At 38.5% G+C, this 27,680-nt stretch overlaps 1 protein-coding gene across 1 annotated transcript; it reads left to right on the top strand.

The window, feature by feature from the left end:
* Window positions 1–26,580, top strand: LAD1 (ladinin 1). The gene is made up of 10 exons (XM_058177320.1): window positions 1–444; window positions 12,638–12,784; window positions 15,551–16,130; window positions 17,467–17,619; window positions 18,561–18,604; window positions 20,846–20,918; window positions 21,481–21,615; window positions 22,775–22,864; window positions 23,857–23,934; window positions 25,465–26,580. The coding sequence occupies exons 1-9, from the start codon at window positions 407–409 to the stop codon at window positions 23,893–23,895; spliced, it is 1,299 nt and encodes a 432-aa protein (XP_058033303.1). The 5' UTR covers window positions 1–406; the 3' UTR covers window positions 23,896–23,934; window positions 25,465–26,580.
* Window positions 26,581–27,680: the final 1,100 nt, after the last annotated feature.

Here is a 27,680-nt window from a genome sequence, read left to right as displayed (position 1 = left end):
GGGCCCGAAAGCGGAGGTAAATTCAAATCCGTCCCCAGTCCGGGCACAAAAGAATGGCTGCCTTTGTGCGCAGGCTGGGTCACGTCCCACCCTCGCAGGGTGCCTTTTGCAAGGTGCTGCTAATAGACAAATTACAGTTCCAGCCTGTCAAGGTAGATAAGAGACCATGTGATGCAGGCAACCCAGCAGTAGACGGGTGGCATCGCAGGGTAAAGGTGCGCTGCGAGGCGCAGAAGGAAGCAAAGGAGCGAGCGAACTAGCCAGCCAGCATCTCTTGCGAGAGGGGCTTCTCGCTGCTACCCGGGAGCCCAGCAGAGTTCTCCCTGGAAAAGAAAAAGCAGTCAATCGATAGACAAGATCAGCATCCAACACGGTCCAAGCCCGTCGGAGAGAGACAGCAAGCAGCATGTCCTTCAACCGAAAGAACTGGTCCGCGTTGTCCAGGTGGGTTTGAATCAGCTTCCTCCTCCTCCTCCTCCCCCCTCTCCCGGCTCTGGAGGGAGACGGAGGGCGTCGCGGCGGGCACAAAAGCCCTCCCCCCACTTTGTTCCTTAGTGCCAACTTTCGGGACTGCGAGCGCCCTTAGGACTGATTCCAAGCGCGCTACGCCTGTTGGGAGTTGTAGTACTTTCTACCATTGGTCTATTCCAGACCTAGGAGAAAATGCTTTTTTCTTTTTTTTTTACTGCTCTTCACTAGGAGAGAAAAAGTAAAACCTTGAGGGGGTGCCTTAACTTTTTTTCCCCCGGAGGTCTTGTGCGACTCCTTGCATGTGCCCAAAGGCTGCGGTCGTCTCTGAGGGGATGGGGGTTCCTTGAGGCTGGTTCGCGTGAACCCATCTGGGGATTGTTCTCCCCCTCCCGGGAGCGGCAACTCCCTGTGGGAACAGACTACAACGAACAGGGCAGGGTTGCAAAACGGAATTCATTAGCTGGTTTAACATATATTGATCAATTAAGAAGGCGATCCTATGTAATAGAGGAGCAGCTAGATTTCTTTCGGAGATCTAACCTTGCAAAGCATGGATGCCAGATGCTAGCTCACCCGTCGACTTTAGGATGATGAAAAGAGTTTCCACCAACTTCGTTTTGGAGCCCCTCCTCAAATATATCCAGTATTAAAAGGCTGATTATTTACTTAGGCAATAGTGCAACTTAGTTTCATTGGTTTCAGTGTACAGTTTTCAACAGTTTTCTCCAGACTGATGCCCTCGGGATTTGATGGAAACTGCAAGTGTCCAGATTTTGATAACAGCAGTTTCATTACCTCTGGAAGATACCATGTTGAGAAGACCTCAGCCTTCTAGAATGAACACATGATTGTTGTTTGGGTGCTTGCTATATTTTGAAATAATGTGAGGAGGTAAGGGATTTCTTCTATTGTACATGGCTCATTAGGTAATTATCATTTATCCTTATGGTAGCCTGAGCATGAGAACCCAATGTGTTGGCTGAAAAATACTGGGAGCTTGGGAAAAATACTGACAACTTTGTTATGTTGCAGTATTACAATTTTAATAGAATGACTGCCTCTGTGATGGCTTATTCACACATCTCTTATCACATTATGTTAGAGATAGGAAGTAGTGGTATAGTGACTAGATCTTATCTAAAGTTATACAACAATTCCACAGGGCTCTATGTTTTTAGGAATAGCAATTTAACTTTATCACAATATGGATGGATGCAGTGAGCAACCAAAGAGGGAGGCTGAACATGAAAGGAGAGGAAACATTGTGAGCAAAATACTCTTTGACAGCTGTTTGGGGCTTGTCTTACTTAGCTTGAAACTGGAGAACTCAGGCTCAGTAATACAAGTTGCCCAGGGCCACTTAAAACATGTCTAAAGAGAAGGAGGCTTTTTTTTATTTGTCTCCTGCCTTCAGCAAGTTAGTATGGGAGAAGGTCTTTCCCTTAAAAGTTGATATGAGAAGATAAACCTTTGCTGGTATCATACAGCAGCTTATGGACACAACAATACTTTTTTAGTGTCCCAGCATTTGTGTCCCTTTGAGATGACACCCAAAGGCCTTGAACAAACAGATCTGATTCCCAAGGAAAGCACCTTGCATGGTCTCCCCTGGGAGATCATATTCCAATAAATTGATTGTCGTTTAATTTCACAATTCTTTGAAGAATGAACTTGGAGGCACTTTGCAAATCCTCATCCCCTAAACCATGCCAGATTTATTTGACCCCACATTAATATTTGTTTTTCATGGAAGCTAACTAATGGGTTTCAGGATGAAATCAACTGCACATTTTGATTCTTGCTCTCCAAATGACATGAATATAGATTTCCACATACTGGAAACCTATACATTCCCAGTGTTCTCCAACAGCTCTAGTGCATGTTTTTATTTCAAGTTTCTGCTAATAATTACTCATGATGGTTACAAATGCTAATTTCTGGTGGTTGATTTGCTCCCACCAGTGTCAGTGGCACTGTATATTCTGTCTTAAAGAAACAACTATGATTATCATCAATTTTAAATCTACATTTTTAAACCAGGTATTTAGGAAGCTCATACATTATTGTACTGTCATTATATTAAAGTAATTAATGCTTTCAGTATTACTGGTGTGCATTTATTGGCACATCAGCAAAATATATGCTATTATCATAGCTACAAAGATTGTGTAACTTCTCTGTTTGCTTGTTGTATTTTTCTTCTTCCTTGACTACTGTCTTCCTTCAAAGACATTGTAAAGTATACTATTTAGGAGGAAATATTTGACATATTTTTGTAAGGGACTCCGGATGTGATAGAATACAAATATTGAAGGATCTGCCTTGCTTGATATTCTAGACATACTGAAATTGCAAATGAGATTCTTTCAGAATTGTTCCGAAAAAGTTGGTAGATACAACATTAGTAGATACTTTGTTGGTGGTGGATAAAAGCGATTTCTCTACTGCAAAAAATAAAAACAAGCAACCAAGCAACCAACCAAGTAGTGAAAACCTACTAAATTTGATGAAAATTCAAAGGCAACTATGGATAGTGAACAGAGTATATATTTCTAATTATTTAGAAATAGTTTGAGGTGTGGAACTAGATATACTGATTGGGCCAAGGTAAGGAATATTTGCCAACATTCACTGATCTTTGGGGTTGGGGTAAGAGATGATGATGTTTACCTTGTTTTTAGTACTGCTGTAATCACATACTCTGTCTATGCAGCATATATAATCACTTCTATCAGAAGGAGTCTATTTATTTTATTTATTTCATCAAGCATGTATTTGATAACATAGATAAGTATAAAACATGATTATGAATACATGAAATGGATAGGAATAAAAGGGAACATTAGTTAATTTTAATTAAGTTAATTTTAATTAAGATTAATCTCTTAATCTTTGTCAATGACTATAGTTGAGGCAGGATCCCACTTTGTTGGCTGCCCTTTCAAATTTTAAAATGTGCTAATTTTTTTAAGCATGAAATTAAATATACATTTCTCTGTATTTTTACCCCCCCTTTGATTAAACAGTAAAGGAATTTATTAAATTTCTGAAAAGAACTATATAAATCTAAATTACTTTTGCCATTACCCCCACCCTCCAAAATCCCATAACATAGAGATCACTTTTATATAATTCATCAGACTGTAAGCAAGCAAAATTCAGTTGTGTTTTGATGTCAACATTAGAGTAACATTGGTTAATAAGGCTTAATATAATTTATCCACATTTAATTAATTTCATTGAATGGCAGAATATTTTGCTAGTTTGGAATAGATCTGAAATGAATAATTGTGATTAAAGTATACATAAATATTTAAAATTTTCTTTAAGTATTTTAGCCTATTTGCATATTCTCCTTTCCTATAGCTACTTATATATCTCTACCATCTATGTCTGTCTAGATACCATTGTTGAACTATTGAACTGGAGGTTGCTCTGGTGATTTCTCCTTTATTCTCTTTTGGAAACCATGAAGGCATTAATCATTTTCCTGTCAAAATAAGTTGAGCTTATCTTCTGTAACTATATGAGCATAAACATGTAAATTTCTTAACAATAACATGGACATGATTTGCTATTGCCTTCTGAGATTGTCTTCAACTTGTCTCTAACTTATTTATGCCTTGTATCTCCTGGTGATCCAAGTAGCTCAAATTCCAATTCTGTTATTGGGGGAACAGCCAAAAAACATCTAGGCACTGTTATCTGCTTTCTATTACTCATTTCTTCTGGTCATTCATTTTTTTATACAACTTTTTTATAATATAAAATTGTATTAAGAATTGAAATTTATATTACAATAGTAAAGTTATTGTTTCATGGTATTTCTTGCCAGAACATTGCCTTCCATGGAATTCCAACACTTCTTGTTCCTTGATGATTAAATGTAAAGGAATGACATAATATAAAAAGCCCTGTGGAATTTCAATTAAGAAATGACTTAGACTACCCTTATTTTTCCAGGAACTGTAAGGCTGGTATTATCTGCATACAGGGTAGGGCAGCCTTTTTTTTAAAGGAGTTGTCCTGCTGCTGGATAGGAATTCTGGGAATTCCAAGTTAAAATTGGTTGGTTTAATCGGAAGTATGCAATAAACTGATATGCAAAATAGACTGTTGCCCTATCTTTTGCATAAGATGATGTTGGCAGAGAAATATTACTTTTCAAGGTTTTTCAATGCAACAATCATTTCTATTTTTATTGTGTATGTTAGAAAGGGAGTGGAGGCATAAAAGAAAGACAAGTTAAAGCCTGTGAGGAAAAACTGTTTAATGCAAGAAGAAAGAGAATTTTCAGGTGTCATGGTTTGTGAGTTAATAACTTATCAGAATTCTGGAAATAATACTGTAGAACTTAATGAAGATCTAGTGAACGAACAGACCGGAGAGCAGCAGGAGTCTTAAAACTTCCCATCATTACATAGCATTTGGGCTGCATAGTTGCACATGATGGACAATAGGCTTCCCTACTATGCGTTCTCTCAATATTTAAGAATCTATCTGTATTCATGTATTAGCTTATGCAAAACTCTATCTTCAGCCATCTTTTCTGGAGATTCAGTTCCTCTTTTTGGTAACATAGGAATGCAGCCATCATTTATACAAATTGTATTTGTATAAATACAAAATTATTGTTGTATTTTTCTTTTAAGGAATTGGTTTTTATTTGAAAGTTGCTCAGAGTTATTTCAGATGGCATGTAAATTAAATGAGCAAATGAATGAATAAAATATCACATTCCCCACTCTGATTGTTGATTGAGTGCTGTTTTGATCCTTAAAAAATTGAATCCTTCCCCCTGAATTTTGCCAGGAACTGGTGAAGGCTTGGAGCTAGATGTGCTTTAGAAATAACTGCACATTTTAGATGACTGGCATCTGTGCCATTGGTGGTCTTTGTCCTTGATGGAAATCTGCATTTTGCAGAGTCAGTGTTTTGGACTGTTCTTCTGGTTGCAATCTGTGGAAATGCACTAAAATGAGAAGGCAAGGTGAAGCATGGTATTTAAGAAGTGGGACAATCATATTTTTTTATGTTTTTAATGTAAGAAAAGTTGAATAAAGTTTATTTTAAAAAAAGAAGAGTGACAAGCAAGAGGCCTCTCTTAAAATGCCAGATGCTTGTCCTGGCATCAAACCAGAAGTGGGTTTCAGAAGGTTCTGACCAATTCTGGAGAACTGGTAGCGAAAATTTTGAGTAGTTTGGAGAACTGGTAGTAAAAATTCTGACTGGCCCCGCCCCCATCTATTCGCTGTTTCCCAAGTCCCAGCTGATCTGGAGGAAATGGGGATTTTGCAGTAACCTTCCTCTGGATTGGGGAGGGAATGGAGATTTTACAGTATCCTTCCCCTGCCACGCTCACCAAGCCACATCTACCAAGCCATGCCACGCCCATCAAGCCACACCCACAGAACCAGTAGTAAAAAGTTTTGAAACCCCTCCCTGCATCAAACAGTGTTTTGGAAGAAATGAAAAGCATCCATATGTGAGTGGTACAATATTTGTTATTCCTGCACAAAGTCTCTGGTTTAATCTGTAGCAACTACAGGCAAAGTTGAGAGGTTAAACAGTACAGACTACACTGTGTTAGGTAGCTCTAATAACTTCTGTTATTTCCAAAGTTTCATATCCAATCTTCTCAATTTAATACTTAGTAATACGTTTTTCTTTTCATGGCCTCAGTTTTACAGACAAGTGTTTTCTTTCTAAGCCATTGTTATTATTGCCACATATGTCCACTATCCCCATCCCTCTAGCAGGTCAAGTTTTCAAAAATGAAAACTGGAAAATGTTATCATTTGCTACAGTATTCATTTGTCTCCTCTCTTAACAATTTATCTTCAGCATGGCAGTTCAGCATGGTACAAATAGTAGTTGCTTAAGATTACCAATGAGTCCTTGTTTCATAGGTCTTTGATCTTTGGACCACATAGGATTATTATTTATGTAACTCATCACTTCTGGTATTATTGATTTCTACAGTGTTTTAATAAGGAAATTTGCTTAATTATTACAAATTATTCTAATTCTTTTTTTTTTCTTAAATAAGCAAGACAATTTATTTGTAAGTGAGCAAAAGCACCAAGACAACAGCCTATGTGCAACTTGTCTGATACAAATTCATGAAGTGAAGAATTTTTACCATGAGCATCACTGAAACCATGGTATATATAACAGGGATTTCAGCATAATTTCAAAAATCCAGTTCATATGGAGCCAGGGCAAGGGGAGAAGAAAAGGAAGAGAGGAAGGAAGAAAAAAAATGTCTTTATAGGGAGAAAGGAGGGGTAGTAGAAAAACAAAGAGAAAGGGAGGTGACTTCTCTTTTGTTGGTAATGGCATCAACCTCTGGCTTCAGGCACAGCTTCCACTACTTATGTCCCTTGTGTTAAAAAAAAAGATTCCTTATTATGGAACTTAATATCCTTTGGAGAATTAATGAGCTGAAACTATTTGTGGAATAGCATTACAACACTTTAGCAATAATTAATGAACATTTCCTAATCACCAGGGAATATGAAACAAACATAGGGAAAAAAGAAATCTATAATAGAGTATTTTGTTCTTCCTATTAATTAGTCGGATGTTTTATGAAACAGAACTGAATACTATTTAAGCCTTGATGTAAGGCTAAAATTGCATTTCAGTGGAATTGCAATTTTCAGTAGAATTTTGTCAACTAGCCAGTGTGCACATTTTTCTATGGTAGAACTGTAGAAGGTTAAGTTGCAGAGTAGTCTACATATATGGTGTGTGCATGTGTGCCGGAGAATGAGCAAGAGAAAGAAGTAGAGAAAAATGAGATAGATGGGTGTATCTACTCGTCCACTTACTTTTGCAGTTCCTGGAGGAATTAGTGCAGCCCTCCCCACTAATCAGGCTACATTTTGGTATGTATGTAATATTTGTAAGTGGTACTTGACAACTTAGAGAGCTGTCAGAATAGCCAGCTGAATGCATGGATTTTCTGAGCTGAGGGCTTAGCAATCAGGTGAGCAGGCAGCGAATGAAATAGATATTGTGCACAGAAAACCCAAGTCAAATGCAACTGAGCAGCAGCAGCTCTCCAAAGCTTCAGGCAAGGTTATTTCAGCCCTTCTGGGTGATACTGAACATTGAACTAGGATCTTCTGCAGTGGTGGGTTTCAAATATTTTTACTACCGGTTCTGTGGGGGTGGCTTGGTGGGCGTGCAGGGAAAGGATACTGTAAAATCTCCATTCCCTCCCCAATCCAGGGGAAGGATACTGCAAAATCCCCATTTCCTCCCAATAAACTGGGACTCAGGAGGCAGAGAATAGATGGGGGCAGGGCCAGTCAGAATTTTTACTACCGGTTCTCTGAACTACTCAAAATTTCCGCTACCGGTTCTCCAGAACTGGTCAGAACCTGCTGAAACCCACCTCTGATCTTCTGTATGTAAAATATGCCATTTGTTCTGCTAAAGAGGCTTTTGGATGACTTTCTAAACTCTCCTAGTTGCTTAACATGAATGCATATCCTGCTTTTTTCCCCACCCAATTCCAGTCCAGGTGTATTTCTGTGATTAAGGAGCTGCTATTTTGGTGGCTGCTTGGAGATTTGGGAAGATACATTTTAATTTGGGAAGGCTACTGTAGTGAAGGAGCTGTGTGGGATGGGAGTAAGAAATGCAGCACTCCTCCAGATTAATCAGCCTGAATGATTTCATCATGTTACCTTGTGAAAGGAAGGGAGGGAGGAAGGAAAGAGGGAAGGAAGGAAGACTTCAGGTGGACATTAATAGTGTGGGTTGTGTGATACATCTTCATTTTTACAACAGCTATAATAAGTGTGATATATTAATTTTCATAAAGGTGTCCCCTGTAAATATAAATATGATAATATAAAAGGATCTGGCTTTATGGCTTTATTTAATATTCTTTTTTAAAAAAAGGGTGGTGGGTAGAGAATAGGAGATATGCAGATTGAAGACTGAAGCTTCATTCATTCTGAGAAGGAACCTGCCACTTGCTGGGAGATGATTTATCCAAGATTATTCTGTGAAGAGGATGGACTTTGACCCAAAGCTCCTCCCAAACCAAACTCATTTCACTGGAATCATATCAGTAGATGAGATTGAAATGGAACTTGGGAAGCACCTAAAAGATGTACAGGCATAGTTTACAAGCAGTAGGTGTGTGGGCATATACACAAACTTAGTTATGTGTGGATGGATTTTATGGATTGGTGGAAGTACACTTTGCTTGTGATTCTATCACTTTCTTGTATCCAGAAAAAAAAGAAAGAAAACCAAATGAAAGGTCGACAGTCTTGTCCTGCTTGTTTTTGTTTTGATTTACTTAATTGCCCATCGTGGGAGGTGGATGCTTTTAGTAATTATTAGGAAAGTATTAGGATTTTCACTCTTTGCTGGTGGAGGTCAGATACCAATCAGATTCTAACGCACCATTAGATAAAACCACAAACCAGTGGAAGGCAACATACAGTTTGGGTTAATCTAATTTAGTACTAGCTATTATTTTATGTGTTGCATTTATATTATATTTTTCAAAGAGATGTATTTAGACTTTCCTGAAAGTTTTATTATCACAGCACAGGCTGGGTGATAGCAACTGGCTCGGTTACTCTGTGAATTTCTGTGAATTCTGTGAATTTCATGGCAAAGAAGGGACTCAAAACTGGATTTCTCCTGGATTAGCCACATATGACCATCAGCAGCTGAAACATAAATTGATCACTACTATGCAAGAAACAATTCAGGACTATGAAATGTATGAGGACAAATGGTAAATCATTGGGGCTTCCTTACTTGTTCCTAATCACAGTAGAAATGAGTACATGCCCTGGCCACTTCATTTTATGTCATGTCCCCATGATATTGCCTTCATCTCATCCATAATCCATGAGTGATACAATATTAATTCATCCTTAGCTGTACTGGACCAAGAGTAGAATTTCTCTCCTGCTTCCAGGACCATCCAAGGATAGTCTCAAATTCTGTTAACTCTGTTAGCCTTGGGGGACTCTTGTGATTGCAGTGATTTGAAACAGAGGTACAATAAGGATTGGCAATGGATATGGTAAATTTTATTCCAGTATGGGTTTCTATCCTGTCAGGAATGAGAGAACAGCATTTCAATTCAGCACTGGAGTAAGTAGCTTATTGTCTACTTAGTTCTGTATTATTAACATTAATGGCAGCAGCCATTACATTCCAAACAGCAGCATTCCCCTTCCCTAGTTAGAACAGAACAGAACAGAACAGAATAGAACAGAACAGAACAGAACAGAATTCTTTATTGGCCAAGTGTGATTGGACACACAAGGAATTTGTTTTTGGTGTATATGCTCTCAGTGTACATAAGGAGAATAAAATACATTCATCAAGAATAAAATACAACACTTAGCGATAGTCAAGGTGACTAATAAGTTATCAAATCATACTAGGAAACAAACAAACAACCAAATAAATAAATAAATAAATGTCTGGGATCAAAATCTTCATAGAAATCATATATTTTAGCCCTGGGATCTATCTTTTATTAGTTGAATTGCTTGTAATTTTGAATACATGATGTTAGCTAACATTCAATACCTCTGTCTTTTCTTAGTGCTCTGCACAGTGCTAAGTCTTCTCAATTACCAAATAACAATTTAGAAGAAGAGCATGAGAACTTGCTTGAAGGACAGGAGAGGGAATGGTCTGATTGCTGACAGTGCAAACAGATGCCAATTAACCAACATGTTGCTTGATTTTAAGCATACATAAATGATGTAACAGGAATGCTATTTGTTGGACTTTGATTACTCATTCAGATTCCACACTGATGTCAGTAGCCTAAGTGGTTTCTTATGTACAGCACTCTTACAAAGGTATTAAATGCAGATCTGCCTGTGGCAAGGTTTCTTTTAATCCAGGCAATGACAGAGAAAAGTAGCCTGAGTGTGAAAGAATATGTCAGAAAACAGTGTCAAAAAAACACAGCTAGGTTCTGTGCAATTTGGAGACCAGACTCTCCAACTGCAGTGATGGATAACTTAGTCAAGCCAGTAACACTGTCTTTCAGCTCAACATATCCAAGCATTACCTAGAATAATTTCAAAAGAATATGGACAATGGAAAAAAAAAGGAGAACAAACAAAGGATAGGGCTATTTGAAACAATGGTAATCAGTTTGATCAGATCATGACATCACACTAGTAAGGCAATACAGTACTTGAAAAATAGGATTATTGTAAAGGAAGGTGGGGCTGTCTTTTGTTGATTCAAAAATAATGAAAGAGGAAAATCTATGAGTCATAAATGACAGAGAACCTCAAGTATATTGAGAGCAGGTCGGTGCCATGTCTTGGATTGCCACCAGCAGTGCTAATACGATTTAAAGTTCAGTGCCAGAGGTTTCAACATGCCTTTTTCCCCTCCCTTCAGAATATTTCTCCTATGTCTATCCCCTTTGATACTGCATTTATATAGCCATTTCTTTGATTGAAAAACATAATGGCTAAACTTTTTACTGAAAGTAAAAATGCAGAGGAATATCTGCTGTGATAATTATTAACTAGCAACCTTGTGATAGCAATGCCTGAATGGGAACTTTCATGAATGCCAAGAAACTGGGCAGCTCCAATGCCATGGATTAGAGCTGGAACTTCATCAGAAACAAAAGAGACTTCATCAAAAACTTGGACTGCTTTCACACTGCTGCCACAGTATCAGATGTGCTTATGAAATCAAGTGATGCCCATGCTCAGATTAGCTTTGCTTTGCCTTCCGTCTCTCCCTTTCTGTAGGTGACTGAAGCTTCTGCCATACAGTATTGCTGTAAGAAATCTACGCAATGTCATTATCATGGTTTTCCTGGGACTAACGTGTCAGGCCACTGATAGTGTGCTAACACATAAACAAGAAGAGCAGGAAATGCTTCTAAAGTCCCATCCATACATGGAGGTATTGCAATACCTTCCCATTAAGAAAATCATCAGATGGGAGTATGCTCTGAGACAACATGTTTGAGATATTTAGCATTATTTGCTTTATGGTAATTATGAGTCAGATACCCAGCAAAATATGACAATTTGAGGATAGGTTGGTGAAATATGAGATAAAGAGTAGGTGTATGTCTTCCTCTGTAGCCAGTGGCATCTGATTAGGCCTGGTTTGGTGGAGAACGTCAAGTCTAGGCAGCAGATAAAGTTGGTTCAAAGAGATGGAATCTAATCAAAGCACTGCAGCTGCAACAGACTAAATTCAAGAAAATTGTCCTCAGAGGTAAAGGACAGAGAAAATCAGAATTATGGATCATTCCAAGTAAGCTTCTTACCTATTGTAAGAACAATAGGAACAATTGGATAAATTCAAACTGAAAGTTTTATGCTGAAAGCCACCATTGGTAGTATGATCAAATCCACCCTTTCTGAAGAATCTGATTGAAGTATTAAAAGTTCTGATTTCTCAGTCTAAAAGACATCTGTGAGGCTGGAAAAATGGAGGTTTTGGTAGGGGTTCATCCTTGAACTCATAGGATGAAAACAACACAGTATCCCCATCCTGGATGAATATAGGATTCTTTCTTTTTCAGTCATCTCCTGCACCAGTTCTGTTGCACTCAGAGTCTTCAGAAAGTTGGTATCAGAACACTATATGGCATGGGCTCAGCTATTCTAAATTATTCATACCTCCTGATTTATCTTCCTTGTAGTTATGGTTCTTTAAACTGATGTATAATTTTCTTATACAAAGAAGCCTTGGCACAGGTTTAAAAACGGCATTCTCTATTTAAAGGAACAACTTCAAATGCATACGGAAGATAAACGGGTACTTTTCATAAGAGTCTGTTCCGATACCTACTTGAGAAAATTCAAGTAATATATGTAATATATATGTGTAATATATGATTATTGGCTTTGGTATCTCTTTCTCCGATATTTTCGATGGAAACAAACATAAACCTCGATGTACTTTTACATCAAGACTTTTAAAAATAATCCCTGCGATTGGAGGAAAGTCCTGAAAAACTATCAGATCATCTTATTTCAGATACATATGGGCTCTGAATGAGTTAGTGTCAGTGTTGCATAGTTGCATGAAGTGTGATAAACATCATTCTGTTCTGATAACCTCTTTTCTTCCTATACTGATTACTAACACTTTTCTTGTTTTTCCCCCAATTCTCTGCCCCCCACAGCCTGGCTCAACAATGGTCTCTTGAGGATGGAGAGGAGCAGGAGAGAGAGCGCAGGCGAAGACATAGGCAACTGAGTTCCACCTCTGAAACAAAGGAGGAGGAACCCTCCAGCACAGTACAGAATGTGACCCGTCAGACTTCAAACAGGTATTGGTATTTATAGGTTGGGCTGCTGTGGAGCAGACTTATTTGCTTGTGCAAATTGCTTGGAAATTGAAGCCAATTCTAAGGATTTTGAAAAGAGACAATGACTTTCTGTTTATTTGAACTAATATTATTTTACAAAGAACAGGGATTGAGATTTAGGGAGATAGGTATAGATTAAATGGAACCAGATTATTCTTTGGACCTAACATTCCACTCTCCCCATAAGAAAATTAGAATCCATGTTTCCATGTCTTCTCCCTTTTCGAACCCTACCAGCAGAGATGGGTTTCAGCAGGTTCTGACCAGTTCTGGAGAACCGGTAGCGGACAGTTTGAATAGTTCGGAGAACTGGTAAATACCACCTTTGACTGGCCCTGCCCTCATCTATTCTCTGCCTCCCGAATCCCAGCTAATTGGGCGGAAATGGGGATTTTGCAGTATCCTTCCCCTACCATGCCCACCGAGCCACACCCACTGAGCCATGCCACGCCCACCAAGCCATGCCCACAAAACCAGTAGTTTTTCCTTTGGGGAATAATGTGTATGTGTACAGAGAGGTGAAGACGGAATGGGAATTGACAAAATTTCTTTACCTTTCATGAATGGAGGAGTAACTCAAGATCCCAATCTATGTTTATAGATAATTTGTGAAGGAATCAAGAGAATGTATATATTAATGCAGGACAGGATTATCTGATCTTTTTTCTGTTCTATGATGCTACACCAACCAAGATTATTATCTTGAGTAAAGAATAGATTGTCTAACTCAGAATAGTTGCTGCTGGTTGTTTGTGACTATCAAGGATTTTTAGCACAAAACTTTCAAATCATTTGAATTTATTTATTTATTTATTTATTTATTTATTTATTTAGCTAGTTAGTTAGTTAGTTAGTTATGTCTCTCTTGCCAAATTCATAGTATATGAAAAAAACTCAGAAATTTCAAAGTAATATTTGCCAGATCAGAGGGGGAATAATAGAGACCGTAGTTCTTTTTAAACAGTTCACAAAGTAGTTGGAGCTCTCTTTCAGTTTTTCAAAATCCTTAAAACACTCTACGCTTGGCTTTTTTTTGCAACAAAATATATTTTCTTCATCAGCACTTTTTGGAATGATGGTCATAAGGTATGCTTCAGGAGGTACAGAGAAGCAGCTTCTAGAGTTCCTGTGCCTTGCTTTTTAAAAATTGAAGAAAATGATAAAAATATCTTGGTGCCATGTGCATTTTAAAAATGAAATGTGAACCTCATTTGCCTCATTCTAGTTATTATTGTTTTTATGAAACAGTATTAGTTAGGCTTTGTTTCAATTAGAATGCATTCCATCATGACTCTGGTAGGAGATAAATTCCCTGGTCACTTTCAATAGCACTTTTTTTATTCCGGTCATGGACCTTCATTTTGTGTTTCCCTTTGCATGATGTGTACAGTAAATGCAAGCTGTCTACATAGAAGACATAGACAGCAACATTTCTGTACCAGATTTTGAAAACAAAATCTGAATTATCATCATCTAGAACATAGAACATAAAACAACAGAGTTGGACTGGACCTTGGAGATCTTCTAGGCCAACCCTCTGCTCAAGCAGGAGACCCTATATTATTTCAGACAAATGGTTGTTCAGTCTCTTTTTGAAAGCCTCCAGTGATGGAGCACCCACAACTTCTGAAGACAAGCTATTCCATTGGTTAATTACTCTCACCATTAAGAAATTTCTTCTTAGTTCTAGATTGCTTCTCTCCATGGTTAGTTTCCAACCATTGTTTCTTGCCTTGCCGTTGGTGCTTTGGAAAATAGTTTGAGGGGCATCTTTGTAGAAGCCCCTCAGATATTGGAAAAGTGCTATCATGGCCTTCCTAGTCCTTTTCATTAGACCATTTGCCATAGGCAAACCTATGGCATGCGTGCCAGAAGTGGCACACAGAGCCATATCTCCAGGCATGCCAGCTGTCACCTGTTGCTCTTCTGGGTTCCAGTGCCAGTTGGTCTTCATGCACATAAATGCCAGAAAACCAGAAGACTAGGTGACTGGTGCGTACATGTGCATGCCAGAAACCAGAAGCTCAGCTTCCCGGTGTGCACATGCATGTCGGGGAACTGCTCTTCCAGGTCCCAGTGCTCCCCTGTGTATACGCTCCTTTTTCGGGACTCGGTGCTGAAAAGGTTCTCAAACACTGGACTAGACATTCCTGTAAATGTTTTTTAGATGTTTTAGCCTCCAGATCCCTAATCATTTTTTTTTTTGCTCTTCTCTGCACTCTTTCTAGGGCAGGGTTCTCCAACCTTGGCAACTTTAAGACTTGTGGACTTCAACTCCCAGAGTTCCTCAGCCAGCTTTGCTTCAACTCTGGGAGTTGAAGTCCACAACTCTGAGAGTTGAAGTCCACAAGTCTTAAAGTTGCCAAGGTTGAGACCCCTGTTCTAGGGTTTTTGTATTGTGACCAGAACTGGATGCAGTAGTCCAAGTGTGGTCTTACTAAGACTTTGTAAAGCGGTACTTGAACTTCATGTGATCTTGACTCTATCTCTCTATTAATTTAATCTCTATTAATCTTTGTTATATAAAAGTAGCTGCTTCAAATTTCCAAAACAATCAAGTCATATGAATCCAATCCTACCTCTATTACAGCCCTGAAGGACCTATGACATTATTTATAACCTGGTTTGTAAGTCTCATTCCTATGTAAACCGTGTGAATCATGAATTCTTCTAAAATTTAACCTCTAGTGCCATCTAGTGCTGTTCATGTTTCCTTCTTTTTCCTAGAGTTGAAAATTCCTTAGAGGCAAAGCTGCTTAACTTGGAAAATTCAGCACTGAAAAATGAGAAGGTTGAACCAGTTTCAGTAAATAAACTGGAAGGCAGGAGAGTGAGGAGGAGAGCAGAGTTTTTAAATAATATAAAACAAGAGAAGAAAATATTAGTGAGCACTAAGAAATTTGAAAAGGAACTGCCTGAAGAGAATCCTACATCTCCTCCAGAATCATCCAAAGAAGAGGGAAGGGTAGAAAAATGTGAAACCCTAATTCAGCAACAGGAAGAAGAAGAAAGCCATCAAATCCAGAGTCAGAAAAAAGAGGAGGTCACATTGGAGCAACATAAAGCCTTGAAGCATGAGAAGGACCTCAAAACAGATAAGGATCAGGTCTTCAGTGAGGAGGAGAAGGTCCCAAGCATATGTGAATCTCAGAGACTGGCTGTGACCCAGAATGAGGTGGCTTCCCAGGAGCCTCAACGAGTTTCTTGGGAACGTAAAAGCATCAGCCGGCTTGAGGTGAAAATTCAGCCAAGAGCTAGAAAGTTTACTGATCCTGCTGTAGCCACACCTGCTTCTGAGGCACCACAGGTACTTAGTCTTGGTATTTTACAAGGACAGAGAAAGTTTGATGAAAAGTTAATTGGGCAAAGATGCAAATTAGATATGGAGTAAATTGAATGCATGGAGTTATTACTCATATCAAAGTTGGCAACCTCATTCAGCAGCAGGGTTAAAGGATCAAGAAATAGCTGAGCAGACATGGCCTGAGGCAGGATTAAGTAACACAGAGCATCTTAAATTCATAAGAAGCTTTCTTATTACCCCTACATTAGGGAAATCCAATCTCAAAATCTTGTAAGATTTTTCATTAAAAGGTTATCACCTGAGGATGCTGAAAGGATGTCAGGTATTATCCAAATCTCATATTTGGGCTTTGGAGATAATGACAAGATTTTGCCATGAAGTTGCCATAGATTAAGATTGTGCAAGGATGGACAGGATCAGAAAAAAAACAGTCTACTATTGGTTTAAGAAATATCAAAAATCAAATTATCTAGTCTGTTATTAGTGAATGTTTATTTAATACAATTAATCATTAATCTTAATTATATTTAGAAAGTTCCAGGAAACAGTGTTACTCTCTGCTGCTCACAGGATAAAATTATAATACACAATTTAGCAATACATATAATAAAATAACAATTTTGGGAGGTTTGTAAAAGCCTAAAAAAGCTTTAAACAGTGTGGAAGTATTTTACAGAAGTGCTAAAATACATACCCCCAAAGGCTACAACTCCTTTTTGGAAAATCATTTCACAGCCTTTTCACATTGCAACCTTGAAGTTGTTTTGCCTTTTTCTCGCTTTCATAATTTACAATTATTTTCATTTATTCTTTTTTTATATATAGCCTAGCCCTTATGTTCTATACTGTAGTGGATTTACATATTCTATACTTTACAATGAAACCCTAGGTATAATTTTTTCTCAGAAAACCTAGACGAGGTAATCAGATCATTTGTTAAATGTGTTATAGGATGTAAATAGATGTGCTCAGTAGTGTAATAGGTCTTACAGAGTTCAAAAGCATTTATTTCCAATTTTTACTAAAAATGTTTATGGTGGAACAGCCACATGGTGGCGCAGTAGTTAGAGTGCAGTATTGCAGGCTACTTCAGCTGCCTGCTGGCTGCCTGCAATTTGGCAGTTCAAATCTCACCAGGCTCAAGGTTGACTCAGACTTCCATCCTTCTGAGGTGAGTAAAACAAGGACCCAAATTGTTGGGAGAAATAGGCTGACTCTTAAAACCGCTTAGAGAGGACTGTAAAACACTGCAAAGTGGTATATAAGTCTAAGTGCTATTGCTATTGCTATTTTCTCAGTCTTCTGTCTTGTGCTTCCTTGGTTCATATTTCTCTTCCAGATCACTGAAAAAACTATTCCCAAATCAAATGCTAAAACTATAAGGTCTTTCTCTGGTCAAGAAGGCTTTGATGCCCCTATATTAATTTCTGAACCTCGGATTACCTATAGTAGCTCATTCAACCGGATCAGTCCAAGGACAATCTCATTCCGGGTAAGGATTTATTACAAATTATGAAAAGGTCCCTTATTTAAAAATGAAATCTAGGCCCTTCGGCAATGACACAAGCAATATTCCACTTGCACAAAGACAATGAGGCTGCATGACTGCCATTACAATAATTTTTTACATATCAAGTGCAGCTAATTGCAGAGGGTAAGGTTACCCTTTGTATGTCTCTGGGCTAATCTTTGACCTTCCAAAATATAGCATATATAACCAAGGCAAAATTGATTTTGATTGTATTTTATCTACATTTAAATTTAATGAAAACTAAATACAACCAACATGATAATTCCCCAGGCCAACTTCAAATAAGCATACTTTGGGAACAATTTTTAGGACAATTTGGGGTCACTACTCAAAATTATGGGTGTCCACTTACGCGCTGCTATTGTAGAGAAAAACCTACATGTACACTCTCATGCAATTGGAAACTTCCCAGTTCTTCTGTTCCCCGGTTCTGGACATTGGGCAGGTTGGTGCTGAGCAGCCATATAGTGTTGGGGATAGGATAAGTGGTATAACTCTCATCTTCCTTCATAGGAGCTGAGGTTAGGATGGTGTCTTCACAGAGGTAGAATGTGAAATGTGAAAGCCAAGTAATATTTTCCAAATCAGAGAAACTGAAGACTTTCAGTCCATTCTTAATATTTAAGAGATTTTTAATCTTTCGAAATATTTACCAAAGAAGGCCATTTCAACATCTAATCCATATCTATCCTTCTGCATACGATGTTGTAATCCTGTTGTGGTGTGACTTCCCTGTACCCGTTTACTCTTTGCAACTAAGGTTCCCCCCACCCCCTGCATCAGAGTCTTTTCAGTTGGGGTTTGGGTGGGAGAAACAAAACTTGCTAAAATTTCCCTTTATTCCCCATAATTATTTAACATGCAAAAACCTGATACTTGCCCTCTATTTCTTCTGCTTCTAGGTTGTTCCCCGAAAAGAAAGACAAGAAGATGTATTAAACAGAAGGTAAGTAGATATTAATAGAGCACTGCAATTCCTTTGTAGAGTTTGCATTCTTGCCCCAACTTTGTGATAGAACAGGGATGTCAAACTCAAGGCCTGGGGACCAGATTCGGCCTGCAAGGTATTTAGATCTGGCCCGCGGGGCTGCCTGGAAATAGAGAAGGACCGGCCCTTGGTGCTTCTGCCAGTGAAAACGGGCTCCTGATCTCCATTTTTGGCTGCCATGACCTCCTACAACTTTCTGCCAGTGAAAATGGAGCTTGGGAGGACTCCTGAACTCTGTTTTCACTAGCAGAGGGTTGCAGGAGGCCGTGGCAGCTGAAAACAGAGCTCAGGAGCCTGTTTTCACTGGCAGAGTGCTTGGGCTCCCACAGGAACCCCCGAAAAGAGTGACATCGAGCTGGCCACGCCCACCCTGGCCCCTCCACCCCGGCACCCCAAGGTCAAACACAACCCTGATGCAGCCCTCAATGAAATCGAGTTTGACACCCTTGTGCTAGAAAGACAACTACAGAATGGCAAAAGAGATCTATATGCTTCAATAGAAAATGTTTGTTACTTTTACTGTTTAATTTTAATTTTGTTTTTTGTTTAAAGGAAGAAGCTTCTGGATTTGTAGCATGCCCAAATATTCTTTAGCACACACATGATGCTTCTTTTACAAATTTTAAGAGCTGCACGTATTGTACAGGCCACTGGAGGCAGAATCTGTTGCAAATTGGGCTGTAAATATTCCTGTAGGCTCTGTGCAATTTTTATTTAGAACTTCTGATCAAAGGGTATTCAGTCAAATCAAATGCTCAGCTCAATTCAGCAGTTGGATGGACTTTTATCTATCTGCATTTGGGCATTTTATAAACTCAGTACTTCAAGTCAGATTGGCAGTTAAAATTGGATTAGATGATTAGTTTCAGAATTAAAATTACAAATTACCATAAAGATTTCTGAAGTAAGATAGTACTTAGAACCTTCATCCCTTCCACCCACACACATTCCCTTATATCAGCACACACAGAATTTTGATATAAATAATAGGATGATTGGAATCTCATTCCAAATTTTGATGGAAAGCTTAAGTCCTACATTTTATAACTGATAACCGTGACAAGAACTCAGCTGTGTCCAGTGGTGGGATTCAAGTAATTTAACAACTGGTTCTCTGGCCTAATGATTTCTTCCAACAACCAGTTTTTCAAACTGCTCAGAAAGTTAACAACTGGTTCTCCCGAAGTGGTGTGAACTGGCTGAATCCCACCACTGGCTGTGTCCCGACTTTTATGTATTTATTCTCTTTATCTGTCTTGATCCACTCTGGAAGCAGCTAAATGTTCATCTTATGTTACAAGATTCCTGTGAGAATATGCTTGCAAGCTAAATATTAACCAGTTGAGAACAGAGTATCTTATTATATGACTTGAAACAATACTAGGCTGCTGTTTCTCCATGAGAACTTCAAAATGTTAAGTTGCTGGGGATTCCATACCTGAGGTTGTCTAGATGTGATAAACTAGATGTTCCATTGTTTCTGGCCTCTATGAATGTTAAGCTTGTTTGAAGTTGTAGTTCATCATACCTGGAATTTCACATTTGAGCAGCAATTGGTAAGAACACCTTTTGTCAGGCTCTTAACAGCAATAACAGAGTTGGAAGGGACCTTGGAGGTCATCTAGTCCAACCCCCTGCTCACGCAGAAACATGTACTAGGGATTCGAACCACCAAACTGTCGACCTTTCTGATTGACAAGCTCAGTGTCTTAGCCACTTGAGCCACCTAGTCAGGCTCTAGAGGGTCACAATTAGCCTTGTAAGGTGAATATTCCCTGACCTCAGAAAATGAACAGTAGGCTTAGAGGGATTAATTGTTTGAAAATGGAGATATGGATATATTAAATAATTGAAATACTGACAGATCACGATAGATTCAGCGGTATCTGCAGAAGGTGGTCAACAAAGTCAAGATGGTAATCATAACAGTTCAATTGAAGCTCTGCCTAGTTTTATCTGTACGATGCATTTGCGTTTAAAAAAACAGGACAACATTTGATCACAGCCATTGTGGCTACCCTTGTAAATTTATCGACTTATACCCTGCAGATACCTCTGATTAGATTCCTTCGCAAGTTTAATCTGAACAATAAATGACTGCCTTGATGAATATTGTTCTCTATGAATATTGTAAGAGCCACTGGTAATTTCTGGGCCTTAGAAAATGAATTTTTATTTATTTTGCATCTCCTTCGCTAGTGCCAGTATGAGGCTTCCAGCAAGCACAGCCAAACTTGAGGAGAAGCTAGAGAGATATACATCTGCTGTCCAGGTAAATATGGTAATAGAAAATGTTGTTCAGACATTTCTACCAGTGGTGGGTTTCAAATTTTTTTCTACCGGTTCTGTAGGTGTGGCTTGGTGGGCATGGCAGGGGAAGGATACTGTAAAATCTTCATTCCCACCCCACTCCAGGGGAAGGATACTGTAAAATCTCCATTCCCACCTCACTCCAGGGAAAGGTTACTGCAAAATCCCCATTTCCTCCCAATCAGCTGGGACTTGGGAGGCAGAGAATAGATGGGGGAGGGACCAGTCAGAATTTTTACTACCAGTTCTCAAACTACTCAAAATTTCCACTACTGGTTCTCCAGAACTGGTCAGAACCTGCTGAAACCCACCTCTGATTTCTACATCTCCAAAATCTAACTGAATGAAAGGATTAAATAAGTCTTTATCATGAAGAGTTCCTAGCCATACCTTATTGATGTATATGTGGATTAAGAGCTCAAAGAAAGAGGAATATGTATTCACAATACTGTTATTAAATGAGAAATAAATTGTTTCTCTCCTGATCGTGCAGTCTGAACTTCTGACTCTTGTCTTATCCCTAGAGGGCAGGATCCATTAAAGTGTCTTCACCTATTCGGAGAAACTTCCAACCAGCTTCAGAGGGTGTGGCCAGCAAACGTAGCATCTTTGAAGCCACTTTTCCTGTCCAGAGTGAGCCTCCCACTCTTGTTCGTAAGGTAAAAGCTGATCTTACCCAGAAACATATTGCTGGAAGTAATCAGATATCTAGGAAAGGTGTAGTCAGGTGAATTAGACAAGATTAACTATTCAATGTAAAGATTAAGAATCTCAAGAAAAGAGGCCATTTTTAAAGTTGCCCACCAATAAGTCAATAAATAGATACTACAAGGATTCTAGCAACCCTACTTGTAGGATGTTTTTACAAGAATCTTGAAAGTCGATTCAAAATCTTCACTCACTGTACATTTTTAGGGCAAACATGGTTGGAGTGGGGGGACAATATTCCGAGTCATTTTCTCAGTTCTATTTTTCCGTCTCTTAGCTGACGCCAGAACTAAATTCCTTCACACTGTCTTCTCTAATTCTGCTCAGAATAAACTCAGTATTTTTAAATGTTCATCTCTCCATAAACATTAGTAAATGTTCAGATATTTATACAAGTTACATCCTTATGTGTCATTTTTTGCCTCTTGTTTTGGAGGCTACATACATGCACTTCAGCTGAGGCCCTCCCGCTTGTAGATTCATGACTATTCCTATGATTTTTGTCTTTAAAAAATAAATGATTAGGGCTCTGGGTAAGCAATCTAAGCAGACTGGAACAAAATGCAGTATCTAGTTGTCAACTATGTACAGCAGAGTCCAGGGCTGTATGTGGGAAAGACAATAGGAAACATTGTTCCATATTATTGTCATGCAAGTAACTTGGAACATCAACACCAGGAGTGAAATTCAGAAAAGGGAGGATTATTATTTTATTTTCTTATTAGACTAGTGCATAATATGTGTTTGAACAATTTATCTCTGTGATTTATCTGCTCTGAAGTGAACATCGAGCCTTTCTTTGCTAGGAAAGTAAAAAGTTGAATCTATTTAGAAATTTCTGAAACCGTATTCTTAAGATCATTTGTTCTTAGTTCGTTAGTTAGGTTTTAGAACTCAAACAAGTTCTTTCTTGTTTGAAAGAATAAGAGAAAAATCTGCTGGCCTGTACTGATACCAGTTTGCATGGGTATTTTTTAATTTACATCTTCATGTTTGCTAATTATCTGTCACATTGAATGAACCTTAGGTTTCTCAATATTAGAAAGTGTAATATGTTGTCTATTCTTCTCACTGTGTGGTTGAGCATTCTTTCTATTCTCTTATGGTTAGGAAAGTTTGAGGATCCCAGGAGGAGTCTCATCCCGAATAAATCTCTGGATAAGTCGAACTCAGGAATCCAAAAAGAATGAAGGAGAGAAGGTATGAGAAAGGCTCTAATAAGCTAAGATTTAAGATAATTTTTATTGCCATTTTTTTTTTACTGTGCACACACTGACCCACATTAAAAATGAAATTCTGTTGCTTGCTCTCAAGACTTAAAGAACTAGAATACTATCCCATTATATTAGCTAGAGGACTTCCAATTTACTCCAGCCCATTTCCAGCTCTTAAACAGGAAATCCCATAGATGTAGTTCTCAACTTATGAATTTCTGTTAATAAGCAATGTCGTCGTGAAGAGTTACTGTACTGTTTAGGAGCAGCATGGTTGTCATTGTTAATTAAATCCCATGGTTGTTAGGCAAGGCAACCTCCTGCTGGGTTTCCACAACCAAATCAGTGGGGAAGCTAGTGGGAAGTAGCAAATCCCAGGCAGCTTGGAAGCAGAGAGGTAAGGCAGGTAAGTGTTTGCTGCCAGGTGGGGAGGGCATGAGGGAGAGTGCAAAGGTGTGAAGAAGATGTGGAAAAGGGTGGGGAGGGTGCAAGGGAGTACGCAAGGGTGTGAGGGAGGCATGGAGGGGATCAGTGAGGGTATTTGAGGGAGTGAGGGATGCCAGGGAGGGTCAGGGAGGATACAGGGGTACACAAGTGGCTAGCACAGTGCACGTCTAGAATGCAGAGTGACTGGGGAGAGAGTGCGTCCATGGGTGGATGAAGCTTATCTCCACACCTTATGACCTTCCCCATCAGCTGCCACATCAACTTTTTGGGGAAGCTGGTAGAGAAGGGTGCAAATGATAAACATATGATTGTAGGGTGCTGCAACTGGTCATAAAATATGAACCGGTTACCAAGCACCCAGTCCACAAGGTTACTGGCATGGCTGGAATGCCAAGAACAGGTTGTAAGCACTATTTGTTCTGCGCCATCATAATTTTGAAATGTCACTGAATAAATTAGAGACTACCTATATTAGCTCTGGTTATCTGCACAGGGAATCCCTTAAGAGAGCATGTTTTATTCTTTCTGCAGGACCTTCAGAGAACTGGGAACACCATACAGGGGAGTTAGTTGGAGAACTGATCTGATGGTTTGTGAAGGAAATCCAAGGTAAGGATGAAAAGAGTTAGGAGTTGACATAAAATGACTTGCCAGGCATGTGACGAGTATGACAATGATTTGGCTTGAGTATATCTCAACATGTGTGCAAACAATATCAAATCTGCTTCATGAACATTTTATTTAAAGTTGTTATCAGATATGGACCCAGATACTAACTTTAAATAAAGTTAGTATTTGAAGCCTAAATTGTATTATAAATATCTCCTTATTTTGTAAACCATATTGAGTCCCATAGAGTTATGTTATATAAAATCATAAATAAATAAAATGATTTAGAACAAATGTTTCATCTCTTTGTGATTGAACCAACGGATATAAATCTCCTATTAGTCTGATTCTGCCTTATAACAAAGGCTTTATTCTGATCTGCTTTCTCATTGTTCTCAGTGTAACCCTACAAAAATTCCCATAATAATAATAATAATAATAATAATAATATTTTAATTTGTATACCGCCCTTCTCCCGAAGGACTCAGGGCGGTGAACAGGCAGATAAAATACAAATATACACAATAGTTAAAATATCCCTTAAAAAACTAATTTAAATGTGACCAAATATTAAAATAACATACACCCCCATAAGATTATAAAACTTTAAAAACCCATCAAATTTTAAATTTAAAAGTAAAAATCAAGCTAGTCCAGCCATACGAAATAAATAAGTTTTAAGTTCGCGGCGAAAGGTCCTAAGGTCCGGTAGTTGTCGAAGTCCGAGGGGAAGCTCGTTCCACAGGGTCGGGGCCCCCACAGAGAAGGCCCTCCCCCTGGGGGCCGCCAGTCGGCACTGTTTGGCTGACGGCACCCTGAGGAGTCCCTCTCTGTGAGAACGCACCGGACGGTGGGAGATAGAGGTTGGCAGTAGATGGTCCCGTAGATAGCCCGGTCCTAAGCCATGGAGCGCTTTAAAGGTAGTAACCAATACCTTGAAGCGCACCCGGAAAACAACAGGTAGCCAGTGCAGTCTGCGCAGGATAGGTGTTATGTGGGAGCTCCGAACCGCTCCCTCGATAACCCGCGCAGCCGCATTCTGAACTAGCTGAAGTCTCCGGGTGCTCTTCAAGGGGAGCCCCATGTAGAGAGCCATGGTCATTCCAGCACAGTGTTTAATGGTGGAGATTTGGAAGTTGAAAGAGTTGCCATTAATTCCTCAAATCTCTGCATAAGTGTCACTAATCTCTTACCTCAAGCAGTTGAGAAACCAGACTAGCATACACTTGCTATAATTAGTGTGTGAACATTAATATTCATTACTAAAACATTACTAAAAAGGGAGAATAGTGTTCTTGAGTTCATTAATATTTCTGTTATGAACATGTATCTAAAATCCAATGTGGTGTTGATTTTACAATTTCAGTTAGGAACTGGGAAACCCCAAAACTCTTATTCATTGTGAACTCCACTGAATGACCTTCAGCTAAAAGATCTGAGTTTGTTTTGTATATTCAGATTCAATGAACACCCTTCCTTCTCCCTTGTGGAAAACTGTGTATTCATCAAATGTTTCCTTGTATCTTCTAGATGTAACCAGACAAGCTACTCTCAGGAAAACTTACCTCCATTGAAACAAAAGGCATGGATCTCTTGGAATTCTACTATACCCCTCAGTTTATTGCTCTACTCTTCTATAGAACTGTCCACCTGGCAAAGATACCTATCAACCAACAACGCCTACAGTGCCTTTTATTGAATGGGGCTCTTGCTGACTTAAATGATTTGATGGATGGGAAAACTGACCTATGACAGAAAAACTATATTTCTATAATCCATTTTTATCTTTTTATTGCTATATCATCCATCCTCATCATCCAAAATTAAGTTCTATTAGCAAATATGAAATACATATGGCTTCTTTATTGGATCATATTTCAGCTATGTTTCCACCATGTTGAATATTTTAAGTTTGCACCAAGCAATTGCAATTGTTGCCTAAACATAGCTTTGCCTGTTCTTGCTGATCTTATTATTATCTAAATATGTTATTTGAATAAAAGAGGGATGTTTTAATGGGGAAATTGTGCTTAACCCTAAACTCATCAGAGCCATGAGGAGGTTTAAAGCAGAAATGCTTTACCTGAAGGCTGTAAGTAGCAGAAACTTACCTGAATGCTCTAATTTGCATATTGTGGGGAAAAAGAAGGGTGCAATGTACCTGAATACATGGAGGAACTTATTTTGGAAAAACCATTAAAAAAGTAATGTTCTTCCCTCCCTAAAAAATTGCCAAGGAGTTATTTTGTATAGTAAAATGCATTCTATATTTAAAGAATATTTTTATAATATATATTTCTGTTTCAGCTCAGTCCTAGCTATTACTGAAACTCAGTAAAACTAATGGAAGAATGTTCATGTTTTCAACAAGTTTTGCCAATCTATATACATCTATTTAGGTCTACTGCATTCAAAAGGTCTTATCCCCAGGTAAATGTACAATGTATTGCAACTAATGCCATAGCTAATTTTAATTGAATCAGAGCTATCTGCTGACCCTTATCCTACCTATTAGCATGCCATAATTAAACAACTTAGAAGTCACCCATACACACATACTATTTAAATTCAGTAGTGGGGATTGAATTTGACTTTCACTTTTCATAATAAACATAATAATAAATAACATTTGTTTCAATACACAGACTTTGCTTCCAATTGTATTAATCTGTTGTCTGATTTTTTTTCTGTTAAATTGACCAGACCCAATATCTAGCCTTGCATTCAATTTTGAGATCTTGCTGGGCCCACTTTCACTCAGCCATCCAAGTGAAAATGTGTTTATCTAATGTCTATGGAGATTCTCAATCATCCAGGTCATAGTTGTCCCAAAGGTGCTTTTTCAAGAGGCAACTGGACTTTCTTGTTTTTCTTTGAAGACATTTTGCTTCTCATCCAAGAAGCTTCTTCAGCATTTTTTATCTAATGGTTTATAACAAACTGTTGCTCTAAGAACTTGACCCCTAGGCTAACTATGTTCTTTATTTAGAACATAGATTTGATCCATTAACATTTAGTTGTTTTTCAGCAGTGAGTGGGAAAATATTCCCTCTTGGTAAACACTGAAGAACACTAACTGAAGCTAAACAGTTCAGCAAGTTTGAGACAGAAACAAAACTTAAGTTAGAATTCCTAAGTAGTAGAGGATTGATTGATTGATTAGACTTCTGGCTGACTAGCTCCAAAATGACTTTCAGCAACTTCACAAAAGTTTGTTTTAAAAATTGCCAAATGGAATAAATTAACATCTTTCCACAGCAGATTTCAATTTAAAGGGCCATGTCCACACATCCTAATGAAAGGCCTGGAGGTGAAGGCAGTTTTTAAAGATTGCTTGAAGATGAGCAAGTTATGAGCCATACAAATTTGGGGGGTGGGGAAGGGTGCTGTTCTAAAGGTAGGTGCAATGGCAGAGAAGGCCTGCCTCCTAGGTCCTGCTATGTGATAAATATGGGAAACAAGTGACCTCCTCAAATAGATTCTATTATATGCAATATAGGCCTTTAGAGGTAACAGTCAGGAACTCCTCCATTGGTCTTCAATAATAAGTGCTTTGCTATGTCCTCTGTATTATAGTGAAGGCTCATTCAGAATATCAATGATTTCCTTTCTAGTGAACTTTAGACACAGGTTAAAAATAGATAAGAGATTGCCACAAGTTTATTGAGGAAGTTCAAGGAATCTTTAGTTTCCAGTCCAACTGACTGGTTCAAGATTTATACTTTCCTCCCACTCAACACTTTTGT

This window comes from Ahaetulla prasina, chromosome 3, assembly GCF_028640845.1.
Source record: "Ahaetulla prasina isolate Xishuangbanna chromosome 3, ASM2864084v1, whole genome shotgun sequence".
NCBI classification, from domain to species: Eukaryota; Metazoa; Chordata; class Lepidosauria; order Squamata; family Colubridae; genus Ahaetulla; species Ahaetulla prasina.
Note: the sequence above shows the minus strand (reverse complement) of the source record. Positions and strands in the feature narration are given on the sequence as shown.